At 47.3% G+C, this 15725-nt stretch overlaps 1 protein-coding gene across 2 annotated transcripts in view; it reads left to right on the forward strand.

Moving 5' to 3' along the window:
* Positions 1-15725, forward strand: part of SGTA (small glutamine rich tetratricopeptide repeat co-chaperone alpha) — an 82982-nt gene that overhangs the window by 13642 nt on the left and 53615 nt on the right. For both annotated transcript variants that reach the window (XM_073546776.1, XM_073546768.1), the window contains exons 3-4: positions 12398-12501; positions 12854-12932. In XM_073546776.1, the coding sequence (XP_073402877.1) occupies positions 12398-12501; positions 12854-12932 (183 nt within the window). The remainder of the gene's footprint in view (positions 1-12397; positions 12502-12853; positions 12933-15725) is intronic.

Below are 15725 nucleotides of genomic sequence, written 5' to 3' on the forward strand. Positions count from 1 at the left end.
TATATCTAATCCTGTGTGATACTGACTACTGAGCCGTGTATCTACATAATGGGGAAAAAGTGAAAGGAAAAGTGTTGGAGGTAAATTGACAGCTGCCAGATGTGAACAAGGGCGACTTAAAGAATGCCTATCCTGTGTGATACTGTTTGCTGAGCCGTGTATCTATTCCTATCCTGTGTGATACTGACTGCTGAGCTGTATATCTAATCCTGTGTGATACTGACTACTGAGCCGTGTATCTAATCCTATCCTGTGTGATACTGGGCTCCCCCTGCAGTCAGAGGGTGGTCTGTGTTGGCACAGTAATAAATTATTTCCAGCTTTACAGAAGGACGATAACACCATAGAAATGATAAGAATAATAGGCCTCAGTTACCACAACTGTCTACAAAGAAAACTGTTGCTGATAGCAACCAATCACAGCTCATTTTTCATCTTGTAAACAGCTCTGGGACAGCGTGGCGAGTTTTGAGTGGCGACTTTTGTGTTTGGACTTTTATGTGGCGAGGTTGGTGTATGTGTGGTGAAATGTGTGCTGAGGGTGGTATATGTGTTGAAGCACGTGGTAGTGTGTGGCGCATTTTGTGTGTGTGTTCATATCCCCGTGTGTGGTATCCCATGTCTGGGTCCCACCTTACCAACTGTACGGTATATACTGTTTGGCGCCATCGCTCTCATTCTTTAAGTCGCCCTTGTTCACATCTGGCAGCTGACAATTTGCCTCCAACACTTTTCCTTTCACTTTTTCCCCATTACGTAGATAGGGGCAAAATTGTTTGGTGAATTGGAACGCGCGGGGCTAAAATTTCACCTCACAACATAGCCTATGACGCTCTCGGGGTCCAGATGTGTGACTGTGCCAAATTTTGTGGCTGTAGCTGCGACGGTGCAGATGCCAATCCCGGACATACATACACACATTGAGATTTATATATTAGAGAACATATATATATACCATTCCACCTGCTTTGTTTCCATCATTCTCCACCCTCTTATTACCCTTTATTCTCTAGCTTCATAGAAGCAGAGAGATGGACAACAAGCAGGTGGGAAGGTGTATATGAATGTTTGACCCTGCCATGAAGCCCCGAATGCCTGGACTTGGATTGAGCAGTCATTCTGCGCCGGCAGTCCCTTTAATTCTGAATAACCAGATGGAGGAGCCCAATCAAGTTCTGTCTTGTCAGAAACTCTTGCAGAGGTCAGACAACACAGAAGAAAATAAGCATGGAAGCAGGAAGGGAGTTAAGAGGTAACCTTCTCACATTTGCACATGTCCTCTATTTGATCCCATGTGGTTGCTCAAAGATGGACTGCAGGTGTCATGTGACAGCCCATTTTCTTTTATGGAGGGGGGGGGGGAGACTTAAAGCTCTACAAGTGGTTTGATTCCGATAAACACAGCACTACTCTGTAATGTGTTGAGAAATGAGAATGGACAGCACCTAAAAAATTCATACGTTAATCTAATGCCGCTAGGCAAATATATGCCACGTCACGGTGAACCTCTGTGGGTCTTAACTTCTATTACCTTAAAGGAGCGGCATTGTGCGCTAACCACCACCGCAGCAACACTGCTCCAGCAGGGCGGGCAGGCTGGTGGCTCACAGCTCCCATGCTGCAAGACGGAGTCCCCACGACTGAGCAAAAAGTCAGGACCCACTGAGAGGTTTGCCGTGACGTGGCAGTGGTCTTCATACAGGCTGATCAGAATGTTAAACTAGGAACCTCATGTTCAGCAACACTAGATCAATGTATGAATTTTTTTTTTTTTTTTGGAGGTGCAGTCCATCCTCTTTTTTTTTTTTTTTTTTTTTTTTGCGTTCTGCTGTATAATGTCTTATGGCTGCAATATGTTTCTGGGAGCTAAAAAGTGAATGAAGGTCAGGCATTTCCCTCTGTGCAGTCTATGTTTGAAATCACTGTAAATCGGAAAACTGGTGTTTGTAGCTAAACTATACAATTTGTCGTTTTTGCCCTAGTTCTAAATTAAAGGTAACCTGTCTGATGCCCTAGCCCCCTTAAACCGCCACCATGATATTATTACACTTAATTCCAAATCCTAATAAGTGCCTTTTCTTTATCGCCTTATTGGGGGACACAGAATACCATGGGTGTATGCTGCTAGGAGGCTGACACTATGCAAAAACAAGAAAATTAGCTCCTCCCCGGCAGTATACACCCACCGACAGGCACCAAGCACCTCAGTTTGTGCTTAGTGTCTGTAGGAGGCGGACCGGGATCTCCCCAGATCCGCAGTTTTAATCCAATTTTTCTTTCAGGTTTAGTTTGAACTTTTTAATTTTTCCCTCTTTTCTCTTTTAGGTTCTTTTCCATCGGGAAACGGTATAGTTATCACTCTGATTTCCCATATCATGCGGCTGAGCGAGCAGTGTGGTGTCACCCACATCGCAACTCTCAGTACCGCTGGCAGGACTTTTCCCTATCACCTTCTGGTGACAAGGGTTCCGGACAGGTGGCTGGTCCTTGCCGAATCCCCCTCCTCACCCCTTTCTCGGGACAGGGCTGAGAGGAAGACGGCGATCGCAGGTGTTTCAAGCCGTCTTCTGCAGGATGCGGGTACAGAGGGCTCCTTCCCCTCCCAGCGGCCTGCCGTTTCCCCGTGGGCCCCTGTGGTCATCCTCTTATGGGACGTCAGGTAAGTGCCTGTACGTTCCCTCCGGCCCCGCATAAGCTCCAGTGACATGGGAGAAGAAGGGACCTTGTTTTGCAGTTCCACAAGTTTGAATCTCCCGCCCTTTTCTGCCTGTTGCGCGCTCAGCCGCTTGCCTTCCTTCACTTTCCCTGCTCTAGCCAGGGAGTCTACGGTGATCCCCTCACTCACCGCAGCGTCAGGACCTGGTCAGATCATCCTTAGAGCGGTATGTCGGGCATGTGGCTGCGGCGCCGTCAGGGTGGGAGGCACTTTCACTTTCCCCTTTTCGCGGGGAATTCCTCTGCTCTCTCTCCTCCCTTCCTGAGCGCGCTCTTTTCAGCGCGCCCTTTCTAGCCCATCACAGGGCTTCTTTCTCTCTTGGATGCCAGCCCCCTCTTCTGCCATGCCCTCCCCAGCCGCTATTGACCAATCACGGCGCGGCCGCTAAGCTCCGCCCCCATCTCCCAGCACAGCGTTTCCTGATGCCTGAACCACTCCTTCCTGCGCTGCTTGGGGGACACTTCGGCGTTTTCTTCTGCTGCTCGCACAGAATCTCGGTAGGATCGGCTCTGGGGCAGGGATTAGCTCTCCTCGGCAGTTATTCCCTAATTTCTGCAGCCAATCAGTGCAGTTTACTTATGCCCAACCCTTCAGGGGATCTCTGCTTCAGGCCCACCGCTACCTATTACGCCTGTGCGCGCTGTAAAAAGAAGTGGGCATCGGGTCAGTCGTCCCCATTCTGCCCCCCCTGCAGTCCTTCAAATATGTCAGCATCTCAGGAACGCACAGAGTCCCGGGCGGAGGGCGCTCTTCCCTCCTCTCTCCCCCCGGAGTGGGCCGTTACAATGTCACAGTCTGTTTCTGACTTGACAAAAGTATCACAGTCGCTGGTCCAGGTCTTAGAACGATTACCTCAGCTATCCTCAGCCACCTCTGCCCCGACCACCTCTCGGGGTGAGTCGTCCGCACCTGACCGCGACCTTCAGAGAGACAGACAGGGAAGGACTTCTAGGAAGCAGGCTCTGTCCACTTCGTCTTCGAGCTCGCAGGGCCCTTCCGCTCCCAGGCCTCCTTCTCCTTCCTCGGATGACAACCTTCAGTCAGGCGAGGATTCTCATTCGGAAGCTAGCTCAGAGGGGAACAGCGTTTCTAAAACGCGGGACATGGTCGATAGTCTTATTGCAGCTATCTTCCAAACACTAAAGCTTAAACAGGATGAGGCTCCAATTCAGGAAAGCTCTGTTCTCCTTAGACGAGCCACACCTCCGTCTCGAACCTTTCCCAATCACAACGATTTCGACACTACCTTATCCAAACACTGGGAGCGCCCTGAGCAACGTTTCTCAGGCCGCAAGTACTTGGACGTTCTGTACCCCTTTGACGCAGAACTGCTCTCAAAGTGGTCCAAGGCTCCCGAGGTAGATCCTCCAGTTTCCCGGATAGCCTCAAAAACGGTGCTCTCTCTGCCAGACGGGGCATCGCTCAAAGATCCTACTGACAGGCAGATTGAATCTCTGGCTAAGTCTATCTTTGAGGCATCTGGCGCCTCTCTCTGCCCTATTTTCGCATCCGCCTGGGTGGCGAAGGTCATTTCCGCTTGGGCAAAAATTCTTCGCAGAGGCATCTTAGCGTCAGCTCCTCAAGACGAGTTGGCAGATCTTGCAGATCAGATTAACCAGGCGGGAAAATACCTTTTGGCCGCCTCCTTGGACGCGGCCGGCTGCGTAGCAAGGGCTAACAGCAACATAGTAGCTGTGCGCCGAGTCCTTTGGCTAAAGTCATGGAATGCGGACACTACTTCGAAAAAGTCGCTTACCAATCTGCCATTCCAGGGCTCTAGGCTCTTTGGAGCAAAGCTGGATCAGATAATTTCCGATGCCACTGGAGGTAAAAGTACTTCGCTTCCCCAGACTCGACCAAAACGTCCTTTCAACAGAAGGGGGTTTCGACCGTTCAGGCCCTTACGTCCCTTCTCTGCCACGGAGAGAGCCACTCAACAGGATCGGCCGCCTGCCACCAGGGAGCGGGATCAGAGGAAACCTTCCTACAAACCCGCTCCTCGCTGGAGATCTAGAGGACAATATTCCAGATCTGCAGGAGCCAATTCCGGCAGATTTTCGTCTAAGTGACGGGTCACCCCCACCTGGAATTTCTTCCAGGGTGGGAGGCAGACTTTCCTTTTTCGCGGATGCTTGGCTGTCCGTTGTCGACGACGCTTGGGTCAGAGAACTCGTCGCATCCGGTTACAAAATCGAATTTGCTTCACTCCCGAACAGACGGTTTTTCCGGTCTCGGCCTCCGCGACAGCGGGCCCAGATTCCGGGTTTTCTGCAGGCCATTTCCTCCCTTCTTTCCGCCGGAGTCATTGTTCCCGTTCCCTCAGACGAACGGTTTTCCGGGTTCTACTCCAATCTCTTTGTAGTCCCGAATAAAGACGGCTCTCTTCGTCCTATTCTGGACCTCAAATTGCTCAATCGCCACGTGAAGATTCTTCATTTCAGGATGGAGTCTCTTCGGTCGGTGATTGCTTCCATGGAGCCCGGGGAATTTCTCTGCTCGGTGGACATTCGGGATGCCTATCTGCACATTCCAATTTGTGTGCAACATCAGAAGTATCTTCGATTTGCGTTTCAGGGAGACCATTTTCAGTTCACAGCTCTTCCTTTCGGCCTGGCTTCAGCGCCCCGGGTTTTCACGAAGGTGATGGCGACCGTCATGGCCATCCTTCGCTCCAGAGGGATCCTCATCATCCCTTATCTGGACGATCTTTTGATCAAGGGTTCGTCTCGCCAGGACTGTCTCCGGAGCCTTCAGATAACCCTGGACACTCTCAGCCGCCTAGGTTGGCTGGTCAACAAGGAGAAGTCCATTCTGATCCCCACCCAGCGTCTGACCTTTCTGGGTATGGAATTCGACACGGAGCTAGCCCGTGTTTTTCTTCCAAAGGAAAAATTTACAACTCTGTCCAAGGGCATCAGAACTCTCAAGAGGCCTGCTCCCATTCCCATTCGGTTCTGCATGAAGGTCCTGGGGAAGATGGTGGCCTCCATGGAAGCAGTGCCCTTTGCGCAGTTTCATCTTCGCCCCCTCCAGCTGTCTCTGCTTTGAGCCTGGGACAAGACCACGATGTCCTTGGACCGTCCTATTCGGCTTCCTCTCAGAGTGAGGCAGTCTCTCACTTGGTGGCTACGGCCAGCGTCAGTTCTCCAAGGGAGGTCCTTCCTTCCGCCTCAGTGGCAAATCATCACCACAGATGCGAGCCTTCTAGGATGGGGAGCCGTGTTCCATCAGAAAGCGGCCCAAGGCCGCTGGAAGCCACAGGAGTCTCTCCTCCCAATCAATCTTTTGGAGATCAGGGCTATTTTCCTGGCACTTCTTCATTGGCAGCCCCTCCTCTCCGGCAAGCCGGTCCGTATTCAGTCGGACAACGCCACGGCCGTGGCGTACATCAACCATCAGGGGGGCACGCGCAGCAAACAAGTAATGTCAGAAGTGGCCAAGATATTACGCTGGGCAGAACGTTACGTTCCGACAATCTCCGCCGTCCATATTCTAGGGGTGGAAAATTGGGCAGCCGACTTTGAGTCGCCAGGGCCTAGCGTCCGGCGAATGGTCCCTGCACCCCGCGGTTTTCTCTCAGATATGCGACCGTTGGGGCACCCCGGATGTCGATCTCATGGCATCTCGGATGAACCACAAGGTGCCGCAGTTCGTAGCCAGGTCCAGGGACCCTCTAGCCGTCGCATGCGACGCACTGGTGACTCCGTGGTCCCAGTTTCAACTTCCGTATCTGTTCCCGCCTCTGGCATTGATCCCTCGGGTGGTCAAAAAGATAAAATCGGAAGGCGTACCAGTGATTCTAGTCGCTCCAGATTGGCCAAGATGGCCTTGGTACGCGGAACTGGTCAACATGCTCGCGGACGTTCCCTGGAGGCTTCCGGACCGTCCAGATCTTCTCTCGCAAGGCCCCCTTTACCACGAGAATTCTCAGTCTCTGAGTTTGACGGCATGGCCGTTGAGACCGCAATTCTGAAGGAATCAGGTCTGTCCAGTCAGGTTATTCAAACTATGATCAGAGCCAGGAAACCAGCCTCTTCCCGCATTTACTATAGGTACTGGAAGGCTTTTTTCCGTTGGTGCGATGATAACAGAGTCTTCCCAATGTCTTTTTCTATCCCGTCTATCCTGGGGTTTCTTCAGGCTGGGTTAGACGCGGGTCTGTCCCTCAGTACGCTCAAGGGCCAGGTTTCCGCTCTCTCTATCCTCTTCCAAAGAGAGCTAGCTTCTCTACCACAGGTCAAGACCTTTCTACAAGGGGTTTCCCACGTGGCTCCTCCTCATCATTCACCAATAGACCCGTGGGATCTCAACCTCGTCCTTAGCGCGCTCCAGAAGGCGCCGTTCGAGCCTCTCCAGGACATTCCCTTGTCCCTTCTCTCTTGGAAGGTCACCTTTTTGATCGCCATTTCATCCATCAGAAGAGTTTCTGAATTGGCGGCCTTGTCATGTCGTTCCCCTTACCTCATTCTCCATCAGGACAAAGCCGTTCTCAGACCCGTTCCTTCTTTTCTTCGAAAGGTGGTTTCCGCTTTCCATATCAATGAGGATATCGTCCTTCCTTCCTTTTGTCCGGCTCCATCTCATCCTCTTGAGAAGTCTCTCCACAAACTGGACGTAGTTAGAGCCCTGCGTGTCTATCTTGCCAGGACCTCTTCCTTTCGTCTGTCCGATTCCTTGCTGGTCATCTCTGAAGGTTGCCAGAAGGGCCTTCCGGCTTCCAAATCCACGATCGCTCGCTGGATTCGTTCTACCATTCTGGAAGCGTATCGTCTTCAGGAAAAGCGGCCCCCTCCGGGAGTAAGAGCTAATTCCACCCGGGCTGTGGCGGCTTCGTGGGCTGCTCGTCACCAGGCCTCGGCCATGCAAATTTGCAAGGCTGCAACCTGGTCATCTTTGCACACCTTCACGAGGTTCTACAGGGTTCATACCCAGGCTTCGTCTGATGCTGTGGTTGGTAGGAAGGTCCTGCAGGCGGCGGTGGCTCAACGGCCGACCTGAGCCTTTCGGTTACTTTCGTCCCTTTTTGCTGTTCCCACCCTTGGGACTGCTTTGGGACGTCCCATGGTATTCTGTGTCCCCCAATAAGGCGATTAAAGAAAGATGGATTTTTGGTTCTTACCGTAAAATCTCTTGGAGCCTTCATTGGGAGACACAGCACCCTCCCTGTTTAAGTTGTACCGTGTTGGGTTTTAGAGTCCCTTGTTGGGTTGGTACATATGGTTCGAGTTTTTCTCGTTGCTTCTCCTACTGCTTTTTCACCAACTGAGGTGCTTGGTGCCTGTCGGTGGGTGTATACTGCCGGGGAGGAGCTAATTTTCTTGTTTTTGCATAGTGTCAGCCTCCTAGCAGCAGCAGCATACACCCATGGTATTCTGTGTCCCCCAATGAAGGCTCCAAGAAAGAGATTTTACGGTAAGAACCAAAAATCCATCTTTTTGTAGCTTAATAATTCAGAAATAACTATAAAATCAACTATAAATCCATGTCCCCACCAGCACATTGCAAATCTGGTGCGACGTTCTGTGCCCTGGGAATGTATAGTAAAGCTAGGTGTACACTTGGTATCTTTACTGCACAATCACCTGGAAAAGCATGCATGCATAAACTTGCAAAGAGGCAGCGATTACATTGCTCTTGAAAATCTTGTCACTCCCAGAGGGGTGTGATAACTATAGGAGTGGGAGGATTAGTCCGGAGAAATCCGAATGCTGTCCAAATTTATTTGTGGACCCATTAACTTGTATAGTATTTGATATAAATCCTGTTTCCCCAACGCTGCTCTGTGCAGTGTGAGTTCTGAGGCTCCGCAGCACAGGAGTGATGTGTTGGCGTCATTGTGCCTGCAGTGCTCAGAGTCTCAGACCCGCACACAGGCTGAATGGGGGATGATGGAGCCTATAGCGTGCGTCCTGATTCTCCATGGTATTCAATGCTGTGTGTTGATGATGCAGATACTGCTGAAATTGTGATGATGGGGGGGGGGGGGGGGGAAGGGGACCTGGTGCCGACTGGCTCTGGTCCCACCGACTCACAGGCTGCTGTGGATGGCACACCCCTGCTTCAGTGATATCACTGGGAAACAAGGCATCTTAAATACCGAAATAATTGACATGCTGCTGGTTTTAAAATCTACATCGCAGGTCAAGTGATAGAAAAAAGTGTACGTGAGATTTCAGAAATTGTGTTTACTTTGCTGCCATTTGATTCCACTATGGGGTTTATGTTGAAATAATGCATAGAATCCATATTGTGTGCAATCAGTAGCAGATTTTATTGTTGAAATTTCTGCAGCGTGTAAATTTACCCATAGGAGGGCGTTTGCCAGGACATTTGCAAACTTTAGCAAAGGAAGTTTGTCCTTTACCCTGACCTTGCATGAAAGTTGTCAAGTTTCATAGTGTAAATAACTATATATGATTTACCAGAAGCATTTTGTCTCAAAACTGTATATGCATGCCCATTAGCTATATACGAATGTCAGACAGAGAAACTACTAGTTGCCTAATCACTCACCTCTCCAGCCGCCGTCCGGTCCTATTCTATCTACCCGTATGCACCGCATCTTCCAGCCTCGTCACCTTAAGCCCTGTCTCAAGGGCAGCACGGTGGCTCAGTGGTTAGCACTGCATCCTTGCTGCGCTCGAGTCCTGGGTTCAAATCTCACCAAGGACAACATCTGCAAGGAAATTGTATGTTCTCCCCGTGTTTGCGCCGGTTTCCTCCCTCATTCCAAAGACATCGTTGATGTGTGTGGACTGTAAAGCACTGCAGAATATGTTAGCACTTTATAAAGAAAATAAAGATTATTATTATAAGGTTGTGGCACACATCTTGAATTCACAACTTGGCAACCTTACAACACACAGTTACCTCTGAGGCCTGGTAAAGAGGCTGGAGATGCAGTACACTACATCAGAAAAAGAGGACCGGATGGTGCGCAGTGGGGCGCCATGACAGGTCAATGATGGGGTTAGTGTTAGGTTTCTTCTGTGTTGGCCTTGTAAATTATTTTAGAGCACCATTGATTCCGTGGTGCTGTACAGAAGGAGGGTTTACATACAGAGCATAAATATAAAATACAGTGAACATACTAACAGTAACAGACTGGGAGAGAGAGGAGCGGGCCCTTATGACTAAATTCTATATTCCGCCTTCTGTACAAATTTGGGTTACGAACAAACCTACAGAGCCTACATACTTCATAACCTGGGGAAGCGTGTGTGTATTAGTATATCCATATACATCCACCGATCAATACTTATCAGCCATCGCACCATTTTTCCTATTACTCTTCTTTCCATGCTTATCTCATGTCACTCATTCCTGTCACTCACTCACTCAAACACATTACATGGAATAACCTTTAGTAAACCCCTTTAAAGGGACTCTGTCAGCACAGAATGACTGTTCAAACCAAGTGCAGGCTGATGGTGCAGTAAGGTGTGGCCAGCCATGTAACCACACCTTCCCTCCTTACCTGTTTCCATCTATCTCCATCCTTCGCAGCAGGGTTGTGGAGTCGGTAAGCCAAACCTGCGACTCCGACTCCTCAATTTCCCTTCCACCCACTCCACGACTCCGACTCCAACATATATTGCTTATATTTAAGTGAAAAATTTATTGTAGTACAATGTGAACATCAGATATTTAACCATTTTTATGATACAATAATCAAGATATTTAGAACATAATATTTATTGGAATACAACTTTAGAACACAAACTAATAAATTGTAAATATGTAATGCACTATGTAATATCGATTACATATATATAGTGTGTATATATGTGTGTGTATGTGTATGTATGTATATATAATATATATATATATATATATATATATACATATACACAGAGTATGTGTGTCAGTGTCCAGCTGCAGCAATGAGACTCATGGGTCTTTCCCAACTGGTAATCAAGTACCTGCACGGACTGGATTAGGAGTAAATCCTTCAATAGGAGAACAAAGAGGAAATCCAGCAAGAACTCAGCAAACCATGGTTGGAGTAAAATGATGCTTTTCTTTATTTCTTCAACAAAGTTAAAAAGACGACCCACAAGGATCAGGAACCAGAGTGCATGGCAGAAATAAACGCAAATGGGACTACGCGTTTCGGCAACCTAATCCGCCTTCTTCACGGTCCAAACCCCACGGTTTGATGAACGGTTGAATTTTTCTTTGACCATATTTCAGCAAAATGTTTCACTTGCTCTCAATCTGCTTGCTATAGGAGACGGAGTGAAAACTTTTTCCTTGCAGCAACGCTTTGACTGCTCCATATCATCCAAATACTTGTCAAAGTCAAACTCCTCATCTGATGAGGATGAAGATATGGCAGCAGTAGCACTGTCAGGACCCAAGTCCTCTTGCGCCTGGCAGTCCTCCTGTAGGCCACTCATCCAAACTGCTACCTCAGTCAGAGCTTCTTTTCCTTTAGTAAGCTGTTGATCATCAAGCAATATATGATGACTTGAGTCCACATAAACAGCTGCCAGAAAAAATTTATTTTCCAATAGCTGTGTCTCTCTCCGTTTCATTGAAGCAGAAATGCCATCTGCGATTAAATCTCCTCTTTGGGACAGGCAAAATAGCAAGTTCTTCCACTCCCTTATGAAAATGCCAGGAGTTAAATCCTCAGCTTGTAATTTTTTAGTCACGTTAAATAGGTGATTAAGCAATTCCTTCAATTCAGTCACCTGTGTCCATTGACCTTCATTTAGGGTTACCTGAGGGTTCGCCATATCTATAAGAAACGGTTTTAACCAGGATCAAAACTAGGGGGGGCAGAATCTCATACTGCACACCTCAGCTGCTGCAGGACCTTATACTGCACACCCCTACACTTGAAAGTAAAGCCTGCACCTTAAGATGTAGTGAATGCGGTCTATTTATTCCAACTTTCAATTGATGTTGATGTGTTACTGAAGACGAGCAATGCCTGTCCTGGGCGTCCTTTTGGGCAGCTATGAGGTGTACCTGACTGGTGCTAAAAAAAAAAAAAAAGGAGTGTTAGTCTGTGTGCAACCCGGCTTTCATTCTTTTTGGTACACATAAGATATGGATAGACAGATATGGATAGATGGAGCAGATTTCTAATCTGCTTTTGCTATTGAAAACATTATCTATGAGCTCAAAAATCTTTCAGGTGATGCGGTTTTTTAAAAAGCTGATCTGCTTTTGCAGCTGAAAAACGTATCCTCAAAAAACGCAGCAAAAACGCTGTGTGTGAATGTAGCCTTAGATCAGGAATAGAACAGCCATTTATAGGACCTTTCATAACTTTCCCAAATTCCTATGAAAAAATATTCAGCACATTCTGCATTGAACTACTGTACCCAATTTATTATATATTTTCCGAGTTGGACCATTTTATACCGACTCCACCAAAATGAGCTCCGACTCCACGACTCCGACTCCACAGCCCTGCTTCGCAGCCAGAATGGTCGAACGAAGAAGGGGGGTGGAGATTAATGGAAAACGAGCAAGTGAGAAGGTGGGCTTCAATGATTGGCCCCGCCATGATGCACTGAGCCCTTGTACTTGGTTTGAACGGTCATTCTGTGCTGACAGACCCTTTAATTATATTGTAGAGCACATGAGATCTGTAATCTTTTCCCTTAATCTGCGTTATTGGGTATAAAGTAATACAATTCACTGCTTTCTGTTGTGTTTTATGTACAGTTGCAATCCAGTGTCTTGAAACGGCATTTGATGTTTCTATGGGAGATGAAAGCCTTTCCGTATTGCAGACTCTACCAGAGTTATTTGCTGCAGCTACGCTACAGGTATTGGGCGGTGTGTGTATGGTGTGGGGGTGAGGGGTTCCTTTGCTTTTTTGTAGTCCTGGTAGATATGAAATAGTTGTTATAGCTTGAAATGTTTCCATTTGTTTGTCCTACTCCACAGTGGCCAAACCTGTACTTAAAAGTTTGCTGCTGGCACCCAGCCTGTGCATGGCTTTGAAATGTCTTCAGTTTTGGTGCAAATAAATAGTGTAGTTCAAAGTGGATGTACCAATTGATCAGTCAGTCTAATATCATCATATCCTATCCGTTAGATTTTAATCCAATGCATTAGCCACAATATTTAAGTGGATTCATCTGTAATTTTAATACTATTTGCTTTTCTCCTGATAAGGAATCTTCACCAATGACTTCAAATTGTCCTTCTCCATCGGATGAGGACATAACAGAAGCTGAGCGATTGAAAACAGAAGGTAAAGACCTAAATGTGTTATTACTGGAGCAATTGCTCTTCAGTCTGGTTGGTTATATTAATCGCCAATCTGTAACTAAAAATAAAAACGGCGTATAAATGAGGATTGGAAACTTATGCTATGAATAGCAATATGACTTGCATCAGTGGTTGCCATATAGTAAACTGGCACTGCTGGGGAGGTCCAAACAAATTTGCTGCGGGAGGTGCGTTACCACAAACCGCCATACATATACGACGTGAGGATTGCACAGCCTCCTTCTGAGCGCCGGCGTGATAAAAAGCGGGTGTTAGCACGGTAGGAGAGCTGACTCCCTGGGACAACGCCTCTCATGCCGCTGTCTATGGTGACCGCGATATGGATCAGCATAGCAGATGGAGGGCGCTCCCTCTCTGCTCTGATCAATACAGTGCGATTGCATTGTGCTGATGGTCTCAATGGTGATTCTGGGCTGAAAGATGGTTGTGGGGTCACTCAGGTATGGTGGCCTGTAAGTTCTGCTCTAAGCAGGAGTTGAAGGAGTTGACACACCCACCTCCCTGTGTGTGGTGCATAGATCTAATGCCCTTCAATGCAAGAGCATTGTAGAGTATTAGATCAGCGATCAGGGAATGTTAATGTCCCATCCTGGGACTAAAGAAAAAAGTTTTTAAAAGTCGTTTAGCACAAAAATAATCGCAAAGTACAAAAGAGTACACAAAAAATGAACAAATATTAATCCAATAAACACCGTATATACTCGAGTATAAGCTGAGATTTTCAGCCCATTTCTGGGGGGTTGAAAGTGTCCTCCCCCCCCCCCCCCCCCTGCTTATACTTGAGTCGTATACGCCAGGGGGTCGGAGGGGGAGCGGGGGTGTCAGATCATACCGAAAATCTGGGGTTTCAGATTGGGATTTAAGACAGCCGTCTCCCTTTATCCCTGCTGGTGATTTTCTTCCTGTGCCTCCTGAGGTCTGATGTCTCCTGCTCTGTCCCTGCATGGTCCAGCTAAGTGGTTCATTTGCTTTTCTGATTGCATTTGATCTGGTTTTGTCTATCTCTGCTTTGTGCGGGTCAGCCAGCTCTGGCTGGGGCAGTGCTGAATCACCACCCATATGTTACTGCTTGTGCCAGTTAATTTTGTCCCTTGTTATATTGGTCTCTTTTTGCTTTGCTTTCAGAATATACCAGATTGCTGATATAGTGGGGGCGAAGTCGTGCGACTTCAGTGTTTTTTGTGCATCAGACGTGTGGGACTTTTTGTAGGGTTTTTTGCGTGATTGCAGACAGTGTCTTTCCTTTCCTGTCTAGTCAGTGTGGGGCCCATCATTTGCTCAGTCTATTTTCCTGCCTGCGTTTGTGTTTTCATCTTGTCTCACCGACAGTATATGTTTGGGGACTATCTATTCCTTTGGGGTCTGCTCCAGGGCAGTTTAGATTTCCCCTTTCTTGCTTTAGGCTTAGTTAGCTCTCCGGCTGTGCCGAGGCGCCTAGGATCATCGTAGGTACGCTCCACGGCTACTGCTAGTTGTGTGGATAGGATCAGGGGTCTGCAATCCGCTTAGTTACCAACATCTCTGGTTTTCTGTCTTAGCCTGGACCTGCTATCCTCCTCGGTGACACATTCATAATGGGGCAGCATATGGGGGCATAATCTATGGAGCATCATATGGGGGCCTATTCTATGGAGCATCTTATGGGGACATAACCATTATGGAGCAGCATATGGGGCATATTATCCAATGGAGCATCTTATGGGGCCATTATGAACCTTTGTGCAGCATTATATGGGGTGTATTTTGTATGGAACATCTTATGGGCCCATCATGAACTGTATGGAGCATTATATGGGGCTCCTGTTTGAATATGGATATTCAAAAACATTTAACCTACTGATGTCTCAATTAATTTTACTTTTATTGTTACCTATTTTTATTTTTGAAATTTACCAGTAGCTGCTGCATTTTCCACCCTAGGCTTATACTCGAGTCAATAAGTTTTCCCAGTTTTTTGTGGCAAGATTGGGGGGGTCGGCTTATACTCGAGTATATACTGTTCAAATATTTATGTAAAAACAAATAAACAAAGTATATATTTGGTACCCCCGCTTCCGAAACTACCTGATATATAACCCCTTCAGTGAACACCTTTTTAAAAAAAAAAAAAAAAAAAATTCAAAAACGATGCTTTCATGATGCTGCTGAACAAAAAGGTGAAAAAAAATCATCAAAAAGTGGAATGTAAATATAAATGGTATTGCTGAAAACGTTATCTTGTCCTGTAAAAAAAAAAGAACAAGCTGCCAAACAGCTCCATCACCAGAATGTAAAAATACTGTAGAATATAGCAATGCAAAAACAATTTTTTTCTATAAAAGTTTTTCTGTAAAAGTACTAAAACATATAAATGAAGTAAATGTGATATCGCTGTAATCATACCGACACAAAGAATAAAGCTTTCTTATTACCCTCTTTTTCGGACTATAAGACACGCCGGACCATAAGACGCACCTAGGTTTTAGAGGAGGACATTGGGGAAAAAAAATTGAAGCAAAAATGTGGTCAATTCTGTACTTACTATCCCCTATGCTGGCAAATTTGGTCCCCTCATCCCCATCCTGATATGCATGGCCCCCTCATCCCTGCCCTCGTATTCATGGCTCCCTCATCCCGATCCAGGTGTGTTTGGCCCCCTTATGCCTTTTCTGGTATGCATGGCCCTCATCCCCATCCTGGTATGCATGCCTCCTCATACCTAGCCTGGTATGCATGTCCCCCTTATCTGTAGCCTGGTAGACTTGGCCCCCTCATG

The sequence above is a fragment of the Dendrobates tinctorius genome, unplaced genomic scaffold, assembly GCF_039654945.1.
Source record: "Dendrobates tinctorius isolate UK_male_01 unplaced genomic scaffold, ASM3965494v1 ptg000011l, whole genome shotgun sequence".
NCBI lineage: Eukaryota > Metazoa > Chordata > Amphibia > Anura > Dendrobatidae > Dendrobates > Dendrobates tinctorius.